At 44.7% G+C, this 15,628-nt stretch overlaps 1 protein-coding gene and 1 pseudogene across 1 annotated transcript; one reads left to right on the top strand and one right to left on the bottom strand.

Annotated features, from left to right (window-relative positions):
* Window positions 1-416: 416 nt before the first annotated feature.
* On the bottom strand, window positions 417-8,111 carry LOC139557423 (regulation of nuclear pre-mRNA domain-containing protein 1B-like). The gene is made up of 7 exons (XM_071372215.1): window positions 5,619-8,111; window positions 5,359-5,488; window positions 3,701-3,840; window positions 3,392-3,513; window positions 2,974-3,100; window positions 2,602-2,777; window positions 417-1,801 (listed from the first exon to the last, which is right to left on the bottom strand). The coding sequence occupies exons 1-7, from the start codon at window positions 5,767-5,769 to the stop codon at window positions 1,652-1,654; spliced, it is 996 nt and encodes a 331-aa protein (XP_071228316.1). The 5' UTR covers window positions 5,770-8,111; the 3' UTR covers window positions 417-1,651.
* LOC139556856 (TELO2-interacting protein 1 homolog) lies at window positions 7,491-14,998 on the top strand (annotated as a pseudogene).
* The last annotated feature ends 630 nt before the right edge of the window (window positions 14,999-15,628 follow it).

Raw genomic sequence — 15,628 nt, 5'->3', positions numbered from 1 at the left:
GTGCCCCTGGCTAATGATCATGCTGTTTAATCAGCTTTTTGATATGCCACACCTGTCAAGTGGATGGATTATCTTGGTAAAGGAGAAATGTTTACTAGCAGGGATGTAAACAAATTAGTGGACAAAATTTGAGAGAAATGTGCTTTTGTGCATATGGAACATTTCTGGGATCTTTTATTTCAGCTCATGAAACATGGGACCAACACTTTACATGTTGCATTTCTATTGTTGTTCAGTAAATATATATATATATTTCGTGAACGCTGTGAAAGTCCATCGTCTTCATGGATGAGTGACACCACCTGTCGGAAGACGCTGGTGAAAGTCGATAGATTCCAAACGTCCACCCCAAAAAATAAACAGGTCCAGCGTATCAATGTCACATTAGTCAGAGTATAAACCAGTCAGCACAGCTCTTTCCAAATGGTTCCATTTTATTTGTATCCATGGAATTATTTTATTAGTGAAACTACTGCTGTAGTAAAGCATCGGCAGAGAGAAATACATGCCACACAGGTCTACCATCTGTAGTAAAGCAACATTTCCAGGGGCAGATGTCCTATTACTATTCTCCAACATGGGGAAACACTTATCTCCCAGGTCTGTGCCCATAATCCAAACTAGTGACAGAACGAACCATGTTTACTTTCTGCTACTCTTCAAAAAAGTCTGAATAATGCTGAATAAGTAGTGGCCGGGCCCAGTCCCGAAAAGCCTTAGTTTGACATTTGTACCAAGTGATACAATCATCTGTGACAAAGGATGACATCAGCAGAGCTCAGCAAAGACAGTGAGTGTCTCAATCTGACCCCAGTTTGCTCAAATAACTTCAATCAGTCACTTGTCTGAGGGCTAAACTATTTCACAATGGATTGAGAAACACCACTACATGGATGAAACGTTATTGACCGATGATGTGCTATGTATGACAAAATGCTTGATGACAAACCTGAAGGTAAGGATATTTTCTGTGTGTTGAGCTGGAATTACAGAGAATGGTAAATAATGACAACCAAAATGCAACCTACATGGAAAAACAGGCCCCCTCCCTACATACACCCTAACAAAAATCACCTGAAATTTCATCAACATTTAAAAGCAACCAACTTAAAGCCGTTAAAATAAATGTGATGTGTCTCTTCACAAAGCTGTCACAACGATCTAGTGCAGGGGTGTCAAACTCATTCCATAGTGTCGGCAGATTTTTGGTTTTTCCTAAGACACAGAAACCAGGTGAGGGGATTTCTTTACTAATTAGTAACCTTATTTCATCAATCAAGTACAAAGGAGGAGTGAAAACCCACAGACAGTTGACCCTCAGTGGAATGAGTTTGACACGTGATCTAGTGTGTGTGCGAGCCACCATCTCACCATATGAACACAAAAATGGGGATTGGCTAATGACCAACTTTTCTCTTCAACACAGAATCAGTTAGCTAGCGTTTGACTGGCATTCAGAATAAAAACGTAAAGGAGAATTGTCCAAGCTGGTGGAACGGAATCTTCAACAACCATTGTCTCTCCCACCAGGGATGTCCCCAAGCTTCCAATGTCCCTCTCAGTCTCTCCCTAGGGTTCAGTAGCTAGTGAGCGGGTTCGACAGGGAGTGTGTGCCCTGGCGAGAGGCAGGGTGTGACAGGGAGCAGGAAGCTCAGTCGGTGGAGAACAGGTCTCCAGCAGAGGGTAGAGGGGCCAGGCCTCCCGTCACATTGGGCAGCAGAGAGAGGTCAGGCAGGCTCTGGATGTGAGACTTGAGCTCCTTGCGCACCTGCGTGACTCGTGCCAGCTTCTGTTTGTACTCCTGCAATACAAAGAACAGTACCCATGTCAGACGATACAGTTCCGATGGGTCCACTTTCTACTTCTTTTAAACAATCCAAGTGACTCACAAAGCTGCTGTAGTTGGATAATGGGAAAATATACACTACCGTTCAAAAGTTTGCTGTCACTTTGAAATATCCTTGTTTTTGAAAGAAAAGCACATTTTGTCCATAAAAATAACATTAAATTGATCAGAAATACAGTGTAGACATTGTTAATGTTGTAAATGACTATTGTAGCTGGAAACGGCTGATTTTTAATGGAATATCTACATAGGTGTACAGAGGCCCATTATCAGCAACCATCACTCCTGTGTTCCAACGGCACGTTGTGTTAGCTAATCCAAGTTTATCATTTTAAAAAGGCTAGTTGATCATTAGAAAACCCTTTTGCAATTATGTTTGCACAGCTGAAAACTGTTGTTCTAATTAAAGAAGCAATAAAACTGGCCTTCTTTAGACTAGATTAGCTAACACAATGTGTCATTGGAACAAAGGAGTGATGGTTGCTGATAATGGGCCTCTGTACGCCTATGTACATATTCCATTTAAAAGAATCAGCCGTTTTCAGCTACAATAGTCATTTACAACATTAACAACGTCTATGCTGTATTTCTGATCAATTTGATGTTATTTTTATGGACAAAATGTGCTTTTCTTTCAAAAACAAGGACATTTCTAAGTGACCCCAAACTTTTGAATGGTAGTGTAAATTTTTCACATTCTAATTGTTTGTTTGTAACAGACAAGCAAAACAATGATTTTGATGATTTAGACTTGCTTCTAGTTTCTTCTCCCTCTCTGTGAGGGCTTCCTTCTGGCTACCGATGTACTCGGTCAGCATGCGCGCCAGCTGCCTCCTGTCCTCCAGCTCAGCAGCCAGACGTCCGTTATACTCAGCCAGCAGTAGACAGGCCTCATCCACTGTCTTGGACAGTTTATCAGCTGCCTCTTTATCTATAGGGACAGGGTGAGTCAAGTCAAATAAGGTGGAAACAATTGAAACAATTGAATAGAAACAACATTAAGTTGGAGAAAACACAATCCCTTGTAGTAGACTAGATTAAGCCTACAATACACATTGAGGTTGGAGAAAGGTGGGGGTCAAGTTTCCTTGTGCTTCAGGTACCATGAAGGCTTCCTCGGGACTTACCTGTGATCTTCTCCAGCAGGGACACATCCTGCACCTCCTGTGGCAGAGAGGCAATCTTCTGGCGCACAGCAGCATCACCCGAGGCTGCATTCTCCAGGTCCTGCAGGGCTTTGACCAGCTCCTCCGTCTGAGGGGAGAGGGAGGGAAGGAGAGAAGGGTATGTGAAAGCTCTGGCCAACAATATCCAATTTTCAAGCTTGACCATTTTTCTAAACAACAATTCACAACCAGAGCACAAACGAAAAGCTAGAATCTTCCAAATCAAGAGTCCATGAGACAACCTTTGTATCACTGACACCTAGAGGAGAGTTGGGAGATAATTTCAGCTGGTGTGAAAAGATGTCACAAATTGCAGTGTAATAGACAAAGTACTGGTGAATGAGCTAAAGGCTTATGGAGTTGTGTTGGTTCAGCCTACCAGCTGTGGCCCTGAGAAGTCTGAATTCTGTGGGGACATGTTGCCCCTGTAGTCATCTTCTTCCTCTTCCTCCGGCTCTTGGATCATCTTCTGATAGGTCCGTTTAGGGGCCTTCTTCTCCTCTGCAAAAGGTACGACAGATTTAGAAAGAAAACACCCATATTCACAAAAACAACAAATTGGACGTGCATGTTTCTTGGAAAATCTGACATCCAAAATGCCTATATAGGAAACAAGCCATCGCCAGTAACTAATTTAGGTAAAGCTGAACTGCTCCATCAGTGAAGACCCAGGGGACTCTGACTGTACCTGTAGGTTGGTGTTGGGGGCTGTTTGAGTCTTCGATAGCAAGCTTCAGCTGCTGGATGAACTCTGCCTTGTAGAGGCTGCGCTCCTGCCAGATAGTGAGCAGCCTGTCGATGGGCCTTCTACAGCCATCATCTGCCTCTCTGAGGGAGAGAAAGAGACAGAGATTCATCATGAAATTCAACTCTTCCTCACCGAGCAACTCAATAACTTATTTGATCCTCTTTGTTCTTGTCTTGTTATGCTGCTGTAGAAGACAGTAGCAGCGTAATCCATTTACCAATGTTTTGAAGCATGTTAATGTCTAACCAGGGCCTAAAATTAACACCCCCAGGTAAATTTTGGCATTGTAAAATATTGTGTTTTACAACTTGCACACAAATGTGACTCTAGGTGACAACATAGGGCTGATTTTTTCCAACATAAGGACTGTTTTCCTTAAGACATTAAGTCTGCTTCATGTTTTGTTTCCTTTGCTTCTTTACTTCCTAGTATCACGATATTGGTATTGTGACAACATTAATTAGCCATATACTATAAACCCCTGAGGTGACTTGATGCTATTATAAACTGCTTACCAACATAAACAGAAGAGTAAACAAGTATTTTTGCATGATACCCATGGTATAGTGTCTGATATACACATGGCTGAAATGCTGTTTAAGCTAATCAGCATCCGGTACCCTAGCTCTCAAAAACTCTAGGCGACATTCTGCTTTCTCCCTATAGTTTTCAGCCATTATCTTGCCCACGACTAACTCATGTGAACTACAATCCCGACGCTATGCTTTAACGTTTCGTAACGTCAATAATCATTGCTTGCGATACGGCTTTTGAAACATATGGCCCTTGTCTTTCATCAGCGAGAAAGAATCCTTAAAAAAAAATAATAATAATAAAATAAAGGTACACTTACTGTAGCAGTTTTGCACAGATCCATACAGCTATGGGTTCCTTCATCTGATGACACTACACTTCCCAAATTACTCTCACACACAGGTGTTCGGAGCATGCTATATACCTAATTGTATGTCAACTTTATTTAACTAGGCAAGTCAGTTAAGAACAAATTCTTATTTACAATGACGGCCTACACCGGCCAAACCCAGACGACACTGGGGCAATTGTGCGCTGCCCTATGGGACTCCCAATCACAGCCGGATGTGATACAGCCGGAATTCAAACCAGGGTGTCTATAGTGATGCCTCAAGCACTGAGATACAGTGTCTTAGACTGCTGCGCCACTCGGGAGCCCCTAATTAACACAGGTGCTCGCCTCATCTTCCATAAACAAGCCCTGTAACATGGAGATATGGCCATGTGAGAACACTAATCCTATCAAGGTGTGTATCAATTTAACCTTTTGATTTTTGAAACATTTCTTGCTGATATGAAAGTCCTTATGCTTCCAAAACCGTACCGCACGCGATGGGTGTTAATGTTCAGATTGAGCATAGGGGCTCTTACCAAAACTCCCCTGTACAGAAGATGCCTTCGTCCAATGACTTATGTGTAATGTAATGGAACTGAGAGTCCTGATCAAGGGCTACCAGTACCCAAACTACCCAGTTTACAATAAAACATAGGCCTGCATCACAAACCTGCACATTTCAGTGCTAGACAAGTTCAGCCCTGAAACTGTATCATATCAGACCACATACCTTGCAACATGAGAGCAAGCGTCAACAAGGACTGTCTCAAAGTCTTTGGCGAACTCTGGACCTTTCTTCTTGCTGTTTTGAATCACGTCATTGGCAAGATAAAGGAAAGTCAACTTCCTGCTGCTTTTTGCTGAAAGACAAATACAGAACGTAGACCAGGTAAATATGGTTTGGCATACTTCATGTGACATCAACGTTTCAGTGTGTAAATAGCAGTTCAAGAATGTTGTCGAGGTGGCGACGTTCATAAGTTCTCTCACCTTTCTTCAGTTCTCTGTGCCATACTTTGACGATGAGCGGCGAGTGTTTGCGATGATGAATGATCCACAGAGACAGCGTCTGCACGCTTTGCTGAGAGTTGCTGAGCTCCGAAAGCTTCTTCTCCAACGCAGACTCAGAAAAAGAAGACATGATGTGCCCAGAAAGTACTCTTTGATGTACCGTTACACACCCCACAACTTTGAGGTTAACTGAGGAAACCAACAATGTCCACAAAAACAAAGTTCCCGCCAGTTAAGCACGCAACCTGCTGCATAAAACTGTCTAGCTACTCGTTAGTAGCTAATCGTCTGTTTGTGCTTTTCTTCGCTAACAGGATAGCTACGAACCCGTGTAAAATATACATGCGCATTTACACTGATGAGTGTGTAAGCTTGTTTACCTAGCTAGACAACTATAATAGCTATCTGTTTACAAATGGCCAACTAGAAAGTCCTAGATAGGTAGCCTAGCAAGCTAGCTAGTCTATCCACTGGCTTTGTTTACTAGCTAGCTACTACGATACTAGATGTACGTTACTTACCAATACATCTATTTATAATTTAGTAATGTGCCGTTTGAATACATGTAGCTGTAACGTTACTTTGAAACGTACGTTTCTTCGTTAGCTACAGTACTAGTACAGTAGCAAGTTAACTAGCATTCTAGAAACCACCACAGCTCTCTGGATCGCTTCAAAGATGGCCGCTTGACCTTTCACCCGACACACAGGGTTCAAACCCCTTTGTGAATCTTGTGATAATAGATCATGACTAGAAACATTATTCAAATACTGTCACGTGTAGCTATATTTCACGACTTAAAGTTACATGCAAAGTAGCTAGCTAGATCAACCGACGTCGGTCAAGACTATGCTATTATGTTATTGACTGTACGTTTGTTTATGTGTAACTCTGTGTTGTTGTTTTTGTCGTACTGCTTTGCTTTATCATGGCCAGGTCGCAGTTGTCAAATGGCCTACCTGGTTAAATAAATGTGAAATTAAAAAAATATTAATAAAAGACAAGTACAGTATCATCAGCAAAAATGTTGCGCTAGCTAGCTTACTGTTAGCATAGCCAAAGAGTATCTCAGGCTACTCGCTTAGCTACCTGGGTGAAGTGAACTTTGACCTGAAAACCGTTGCAATACCTTTCTTTTAAAGTATGAAGTGCACCAAAGCTAGCTAACAAGCATGGGAAGCATACACAACTGTATGCGTCGCAGAATAATGACGTACTACAGCAATAGTGATGCTTGTGTGACGGACAGCTAGGACCATCAGTGGCTAGGACAGCTAGCCTGTCTTTATTTAGTTTCAGTGCTGTATCTCGAAATGAGTTCGTCTCAGATGTCCGTCACTAAATATATACTAGCAAAGGTAAGCTTATTTGAATCTTACTTTGTTAGGTTGTTCTAGCTTTGTCATTTAAGCATTCCATTAGCTAACTAAGATAGCCAGATATACAGTATCTAGCTAACTAGCTTTAACAAGGATGGTAACTAGCTTTAGCAAGGGTGGTCAGGCAAAGTTCTGATTTGGGTGATTAGCAACAGACCAAATTTGACCTATAAAATGAACATTTCGGTAACAAAGATATACCTCTAAGCTATTATCCTGATAAAATGAATTTGCTAGAGTGCATTGAGCAGGCATACTGCTGAACAGCATCCAACTACTTCCCTAAAGAGTATATGGTAGCTATGATTCTAATATCTTAATTTTCTGTTTCAGTGAGTAACGTCTGTCTTCAAAGAATGGACCATCTGATTGACGACCCAAAGCTTGCTTTTGCTTACCTCCGTCCAGCCTGTGTGCTTCTGGCTCGTGAGCCCACGGTGGGCAATGTGGAGCACACAGCTGAGGCATGTAAATGATAGTCCTGCAGCTGCCCGCAGGGTTCCATGTCCTTTTCACTCTCTGCTATGCCCTCAAAAACCCTGGCCCCAAGCGGGATGGCTTGGTCCAGACTGTGGCAGAGGCCATGGGCTACGTCCTGGAGAACACCTGTGTACGGAGCTGGGAGACGCTGAGGGATCTCCTTTCTGAGCTTCTGCCTCTGCTCCCCCAGGGAAGCCAGCACCCGCCTCAGAGGAGCTGAAAGCTGCAGTACTGAGGTACATGGATGCTCTTGTCACACCCTGGCCTTAGTTATCTTTGTTTTCATTATTATTTTAGTTAGGTCAGGGTGTGACATGGTGTAGTATGTGTTTTTGTATTGTCTAGGGTGTTGTATGGTTTAGGGGGTTAAGTAGAGTAGATGGTTTAGTGTTCAGTGTAGGTGTCTAGGAAAGTCTATGGTTGCCTGAATTGGTTCTCAATTAGAGACAGCTGGTTATTGTTGTCTCTGATTGGGAGCCATATTTAAGGCAGCCATAGGCTTTAGCTGGTTGTGGGTAATTGTCTATGTGTAGTGTTTGTGTCAGCACTATTTATATGTATAGCTTCACGGTCGTCAGTTTGTTATTTTGTTAGTTTGTGTATAGTTGTTCGTTTCTTGGTTTTTCTCTCTTCTTTAATAAAAGAAGATGTATTTTGCACACGCTGCGCCTTGGTCCAATCTCTCTCAAGAAGACGATCGTGACAGCTCTGCTGCATGCAGCCTACCGTGACGTGGTCTTCAAGCTGTTTGAGCCCGCCATGCTACCTGGCCTTGTGGCCGCTATCTCTCTGCTGCTTTCCCTGGGAGAGCAGGAGAAGTCCCTCACTGTGCAAGCGGCTGCACTGAAATGCCTGCAGGCCCTGACCCTCCAGTGTGACTGTTCTCTGGACCATGTGTCAGTGGGTCAGTAAGAGGGGTGTATCCTAGGCAACACCGTGGCTTCTTTCTTACCTTGGATCGCTGTGAGCCATGTGATCACTGGGGATATTAGGCATGGACACGCTGTTACTGTTAGGGCAATAAAGGTGTGGTTCAAGACAGTGGGACTGGTGATGGCTGACGACCAGCTACAGAACAACAGGGCTGGGAAGATACAGCCCTGGGAGCTTGGGAGAGTAGGGGAGCTAGTAGTGCAGAGGACTCAGGACTGGGTGAGAAACACCCCTGGGAGGCTAGCCTTACTGTTAAAAAATAGAATATCCTGCACCTCAGCTCATCAGCACTGGAGAATGAGGCTTGACATGGTGAACTTCTCAGACCACCAGCGGGTGTCCAAGGCCCTGATGCAGGTGTTGGAGTTGAACGTGATGGATGTCCGCATCGTGGAGGAGAGGAACTCTTCGGTTACCATGGAGACAGGGCCCCACGGGGCACATGCTCAGAAGAAATTTTTCCTCTACTTCAGAGATCAAAGGATCTTCTCCATTCTCAAGGAGATATGCAGGATGTTAGGTTACTATGGAAATGTGTATCTCCTAGGGGATCACTTTATGGATCTACAAGGAGTCGTCGGTCTACAGGAAGCAGGCTGCCATGGTGTTGAATGAGATGGTCACAGGGACAGCGAGCATCGGGGTGGCAGGGGGCATGGACAAGCAGGGTGTGCCCAGTCAGGAGGACTTCAAAGCAGCTGTGGAGTCCATCATAGAGGAGTAAACCAACCTGAGCCACTGGCACCAGTCAACCCTTATTAGTGAGGAGTCTGACAGAGGGGCACAGAAGCAGCTAAGTCAGTCTAGTCTCCTCCATATCTAATGGGGTTGAAGGGAAAGGGAATCCCCTCCAGTTGGTCCAAGCAGTCCACAAGAGCTCCACAATCCACGAGCTGAACAGCAACATCTGGCAGATATGCATCCAGTTGGAAGGGATAGGCTGCTTCGCCCAGGCCTTGGGGATGGACTTCCATCTAATTCTGATGACATCACTATACCTGGTTCTGGAGAAGGCCGGGGATGAGGCGCTGTTGATCAGCCAGGCAGCACTGAATGCCATGTGGGACATCAGCCAGGCCTGTGGATACGCCTCCCTGAAGGATCTGATCAATGAGAACTCTGACAACCTGCTGAACGATGTGTCTCTGAACCTCCAGAGGCTGGGCGTCCGCCCCCCAGGGTCCTCACCGTCATGTTTAGCCACTCCGACCCCAGCCTGCTGTCTCTGGTGGGGGACATCGTCCAGGATGTGTTTCTGGCTCTGGACATGAGTTACGACAAGATGTCCCCTCTGTTCTGCACTGCGCGGCACTCAGTTATGAAGGCTCTAGGTAAAGTTTCCATATCCACTTAAATGTTTTCCCTAGTTTATAACATTGTTATCACCATGTTATGGCATACTTTTTAATAGGAGTACTCAGAGGAAATTGAAACACATGACACAAAATGACAGCCTTTTAGCTATAACAACGCCTAAGTAACACAATCTTAATCATGTTTCTTTTCAACCACAGCGAGATGGTTCCTCTCTAGTGTTGGGGGAACCAGTGAGAATAAAGGAACCAAGAAGGCGTGGCATGAGCAGGACCAGCTGAATGTGCGCTGGTTTCTCCTGGACTACCACAAACAGAAAGATCTGACAGAGGAAGAGCAGTGCACAGAGCACTCAGGTTAGTTGGGGCTCTCTCTTTCTGGCTGCCACACTATTCCCCTGGGAGATCATTTCTCACACTGATGCACAACATTAATGCTATGCTTGGTGAAGCTTCTTAGACCTACTGTGCCATGTCAGACCTGAATAAGTTTCACTCATGCTGTTTTCCTCACAGCTGGGTCCCAAGTCAATGCACTGCTTTTTAGGGATCGGCAGATTTTGTGTGGTGTGCTTCTCCCAGTTCAAGTCGTGCTTCACAAATGTCTATTGAAAGCTGTTCTACAGAAATAAGAATCCATCAGTGTTATGACTCGCTACGTTCCTTGCACTGCATTGAAGTGTTCTGTGGTTATTATTTCAGAGATCCCACCTCCGGTGGATTTTGAAGAAGACATTGAGGGTCCTGATGTGAAAGCTGAACTCCCAGCCCACATCACCATAGCCAAAGAAGCCATGGAACACTGCATTCACCTGCTCCCCGACCACTGGCTCAGCCTCAACATACAGCTGTAGATTGTTTAGCACTCAAACATAAGGAGCTTGAAAACTGAAAATGCAACTAGTTTTGCCACCACATGTTGCTGTGTGTTTAGTGACACCAGAGCAATTGGTCCCCGTGTCCCAGGCTCTGTAGAGCTGACCCTGTGTGTGTATTGCAGGTAGTGGATGGGCTGGAGCTGTGTGTCTGTGTGCTGATTGAGAATGAGCTGCTCCCCATAGCTCACCGCTGCTGGCCTGACCTGCTCCAACTCACTGCTGATGATCCGCTAGTTGCCCTCCAAGCCTTCAGGGTATCTCACTACTTCCACCACTCTGACTACTAGTACACTACTATTTAACTCAGTGGAATAATGATCATTTCATGATTGTTTATAGAGTAAATAATTGATGACATCAATTAGAAAAAGTTCACATAGGATTATTTTTTTTTTTTTCAAGAATGGTTAGACTGTCATGAAAGTGTACATGATTCATCTAGGACAATTGAATTCATTATGATGTCTGTTTGTGTTTGCTCTCTAGGTTCTGTGCACACTGTGGGAAACCTGCAGATATTTCCTGAGGAAGAGGGTGTCTAAAGAAGTGCTTCCCACGCTGATTGCCTCGCTGTCCAAACAGGCTCCAGTGAGTGCCAGGGCCGGCCCAGTTTACAGCCACACCCATCCTACAACCTGCAGTTGGCTGTGCTGCAGGGCCTGGGGGCTCTCTGCCTCCGACTGGACCTAGGTAAGCCACCAACACCCTCACACTTCTTTATTCTGGGTCACACTCAGCTCTTTTTTTCATAATTTTATTGGGAATGTTAAAACTATATAAACTCAGCAAAAAAATAAACGTCATCTCACTGTCAACTGCTTTTATTTTCAGCAAACTTAACATGTGTAAATATTTGTATGAACATAACAAGTTTCAACAACTGAGACATAAACTGAAGTTCTGTGACTAACAGAAATGGAATAATGTGTCCCTGAACAAAGGGGGGGTAAAAATCAAAAGTAACAGTCAGTATCTGGTGTGGCCACCAGCTGCATTAAGTACTGCAGTGCATCTCCTCAGACTGCACCAGATTTGCCAGTTCTTGCTGTGAGATGTTACCCCACTCTTCCACCAAGGCACCTGCAAGTTCCTGGACATTTCTGGGGGGAATGGCCCTAGCCCTCACCCTCCGATCCAACAGGTCCCAGACGTACTCAATGGGATTGAGATCCGGGCTCTTTGCTGACCATGGCAGAACACTGACATTCCTGCCTTGCAGAAAATCACGCACAGAACGAGCAGTATGGCTGGTGGCATTGTCATGCTGGGGGGACATGTCAGGATAAGCCTGCAGGAAGGGTACCACATGAGGGAGGAGGATGTCTTCCCTGTAACGCACAGCGTTGAGATTGCCTGCAATGACACCAAGCTCAGTCCGATGATGCTGTGACACACCGCCCCAGACCATGACGGACCCTCCACCTCCAAATCAATCCCGCTCCAGAGTACAGGCCTCGGTGTAACGCTCATTCCTTCGACGATAAACGCAAATCCGACCATCACCCCTGGTGAGGCAAAACCGCGACTCATCAGTGAAGAGCACTTTTTGCCAGTCCTGTCTGGTCCAGCGACGGTGGGTTTGTGCCCATAGGAGACGTTGTTGCCGATGATGTCTGGTGAGGACCTGCCTTACAACAGGCCTACAAGCCCTTTGTCCAGCCTCTCTCAGCCTATTGCGGACAGTCTGAGCACTGATGGAGGGATTGTGCATTCCTGGTGTAACTCAGGCAGTTGTTGTTGCCATCCTGTACCTGTCCCGCAGGTGTGATGTTCGGATGTACCGATCCTATGCAGGTGTTGTTACACATGGTATGCCACTGCGAGGACGATCAGCTGTCTGTCCTGTCTCCCTGTAGCGCTGTCTTAGGCGTCTCACAGTACGGACATTGCAATTTATTGCCCTGGCCACATCTGCAGTCCTCATGCCACCTTGCAACATGCCTAAGGCACGTTCACGCAGATGAGCAGGGACACTGGGCATCTTTCTTTTGGTGTTTTTCAGAGTCAGTAGAGAGGCCTCTTTAGTGTCCTAAGTTTTCATAACTGACCTTAATTGCCTACAGTCTGTAAGCTGTTAGTGTCTTACCCACCATTCCACAGGTGCATGTTCATTAATTGTTTATGGTTCACTGAACAAGCATGGGAGACAGTGTTTAAACCCTTTATAATGAAGAGCTGTGAAGTTATTTGGATTTTTACGAATTACCTGTGAAAGATAGGGTCCTGAAAAAGGGACATTTCTTTTTCTGCTGAGTTTAGCTTTTTGGCCACTAGGTGTCAATCTTGCACTGTTTTTGAATTACAAAGTGTGTGTCCGATAGACTGCATTGAATGGTGTATGTGCATGTAAATGTCCCCAACAGAGCTCCTAAGTGAAAAAGACATCGCTGCTGCCTTAGTCAAGGGAAATGGAGACACACACAAGGCAGAGCCACCATGATACCCACTGGTTTTCAACAGTAGATCAGTTTGGATATACTTCAACTAGCTGAGTCGATACATGGTCTTCCTTGGTGCTTGAAGATGCTGCCTCTTTCCTCATCAGCCCCAGAGGAATACAGCTGGGTAGGCTTAAGTTGAGACATCGAGAGACAGAGGCTGCAGAAGCAGTACTAGCACACACTGGTAAACATCGGCTCTACCTCACCGCTGAAACGTCTCCAGAAAGGCAATTACTTGCCAGGCCACAGAGAAAGAGAAATTCTCCTAATGTGACATGCTTTTAGCTTTATTTACCCCATAGAGAAACTCCTGGGCTGGACTCTCCCTCAGTATTTCGCTGTGTGTTTCCCTACTGTTTACACATGAGACAGAAGGGATAGGGATACAGGATAAAATGAATGCTGAAATAATCCCATTTAGCTTTTGAAATATGCACCAATGTATTCAGACACAATGAGTAGGCTTGTTTTTCAACCGTGTGGGTTGAATTGCCAAATAAGCAAAGCGTCGCTAAAGACCTTGAGGAAGATGCGATAAGACTTATTTTGAAATGATGTTTGAATGGTGGCCCAGTTAGGAGCTTAGGGAATATGTGTCTGTGGGGTGGGGGGGGGCTACTACAAAGTGATGAAGTTGCCATGACTATGAAAGGTACTGAGAGTGGGGAGTGGATGTGTGAAATCCAGAGATGGAGACAGGCTGCTGTGAAATTCCCAGGGGATTTCAGCAGTTTCTCCTCAACACGCTCTCCATTTTCTTCCCCGTTTTTTCTTTTCTTTTTTTCTTTCCCTCAGTTTTCCAACTGGTATATGTGTTGTATTTGCAGGGGACTCAGACCTGGATGCTGTAACTGAAGCCTGAATAGCGAGCGTTCTCTGGAGTGATGAATCACACTTCACCACCTGGCAGGCCGAAGGACAAATCTTATGGCGGATGCCAGGAGAACGCTACCTGCCCCAATGCGTAGTGCAAACTGTAAAGTTTGGTGGAGGAGGAATAATGGTCTGGGGCTATTTTTCATGGTTCGAGCTAGGCCCCTTAGTTCCAGTGAAGGGAAATCTTAACGCTACAGCATACAATGACATTCTAAACGATTCTGTGTGGCTTCTTGTGGCTGAATGGAAGCAAGTCACCGCAACAATGTTCCAACATCTAGTGGAAAGCCTTCCCAGAAGAGTGGAGGCTGTTATAGCAGCAAAGTGGGGACCAACTCCATATTAATTCTCATGATTTTGGAATGAGATGTTCGATGAGCAGGTGTCAACATACTTTTGGTCATGTAGGGTATTTTAACACATCATACATTGTGGTTCAATTTATGACCTTATTTATCAGCTTTCTATTATAATTTTATTCAGTTAAATGTATCTATGTGCTATTCTGTGCCGTGTCTTCCGGCACCTGATTGAGGTGGACCCTGATGCCTTCTGGTTGACTCTGAACGTGCTCTACTGTCCCTGCTCCTACACCCCACCCTGACCTGCAGCCTGTGGAGCTGAGTGGGATGGGCCTTAAGAACGAGTACACAGACAACATCCTGAAACTCTTGGAGGATTTTGGGTTACCTCTGGACACACAGCCAGCAGCAATAGAGATCCAGTGATCTGCACCAATAAACAGTTCCCCAGTCATCCACCCGACTGTCCCCAGGTGGAGGAAGGAACACTACACTGACGACAGCCACAGGAGAGCACAGCGTGTCCTAGTCTTCCTCAACCTCTTTTCAGGGACTGCCTTGCAGACATCATCCTATAGTTTAACAGTAACTTTGAAACACAAATGTTAAGTGCTGATTCTGTGCAAGTGTTGTGTTGGGTCAGGGTGTACATATTCTAATGTGCTCACAAGGGATGGACAAAAGGCCAGTATTTTGAATGTTAAAGTAGTAATTAATAGTCTTTTTAATAAACAATTATTGTTTTTATTATAATAGATTTAAAAAATGTCTGACCTTCATTGCAACTGCTTAGCCTTTCATACAAGTAGATATAGCAATCGATGTCATATTTGACCTTCTCCACTGTAAGTAGAATGGCAGAGCTTCCATTTTGCCTTCCATTCCAGCTTCAAATTCACATCTTGGTTCCATTCCTCCTTTAATAACCAGACGTCATGGTCATTCCACACAAACCTCCCATTGATAAACAGAATAGATCTGCTACTTGCTGCACAAATTCCTGATTGAAAGTTGTAGCATGATTTTGAATACAACTTGAACTCCCCTGAGGGTTCAAGTGTAGGTTACAGCCCGGGCTTGTTTGTCAAGTCTTGTTTAGACTGAGGGGTCTGGAAGAATCTCTGTGACATAATGAATGTGCGTGCCGGGGAAACGGGAACAGGGTTGCCACCTGTTTTGCGTTGGTGAGGGAGTGCTTTATCTCCTCCGTACATTGCTATTTATCCAGCTGACAATAGCGTCATTACTCATCAACCATGGAGGGCCTGTCTGGCAGCCCATAAAAACACAGCCAGGGATAAGATAATGCGATATCCCCCAAAACAAGGCATGATAATGACACGTAGCAAGGCTTTTTATTCTGTCAATCATCAAATCATCTGACACA

This window comes from Salvelinus alpinus, chromosome 28, assembly GCF_045679555.1.
Source record: "Salvelinus alpinus chromosome 28, SLU_Salpinus.1, whole genome shotgun sequence".
Lineage (NCBI taxonomy): Eukaryota > Metazoa > Chordata > Actinopteri > Salmoniformes > Salmonidae > Salvelinus > Salvelinus alpinus.
The sequence above is the reverse complement of the archived record's forward strand: the minus strand, read 5'-3'. Positions and strand labels throughout refer to the sequence as shown.

Bases quoted from the DNA above. Each gene is read 5' to 3' on its own strand.
- LOC139557423 (XM_071372215.1), bottom strand. From the start codon at position 5,769: ATGTCTTCTTTTTCTGAGTCTGCGTTGGAGAAGAAGCTTTCGGAGCTC. The intron at 3,514-3,700 runs GTACAGTCAGAG...TACCTTTTGCAG, and splicing joins CCCCCAACACCAACCTACAG to AGGAGAAGAAGGCCCCTAAA. The intron at 2,778-2,973 runs GTAAGTCCCGAG...CTGTCCCTATAG, and splicing joins CCTGCTGGAGAAGATCACAG to ATAAAGAGGCAGCTGATAAA.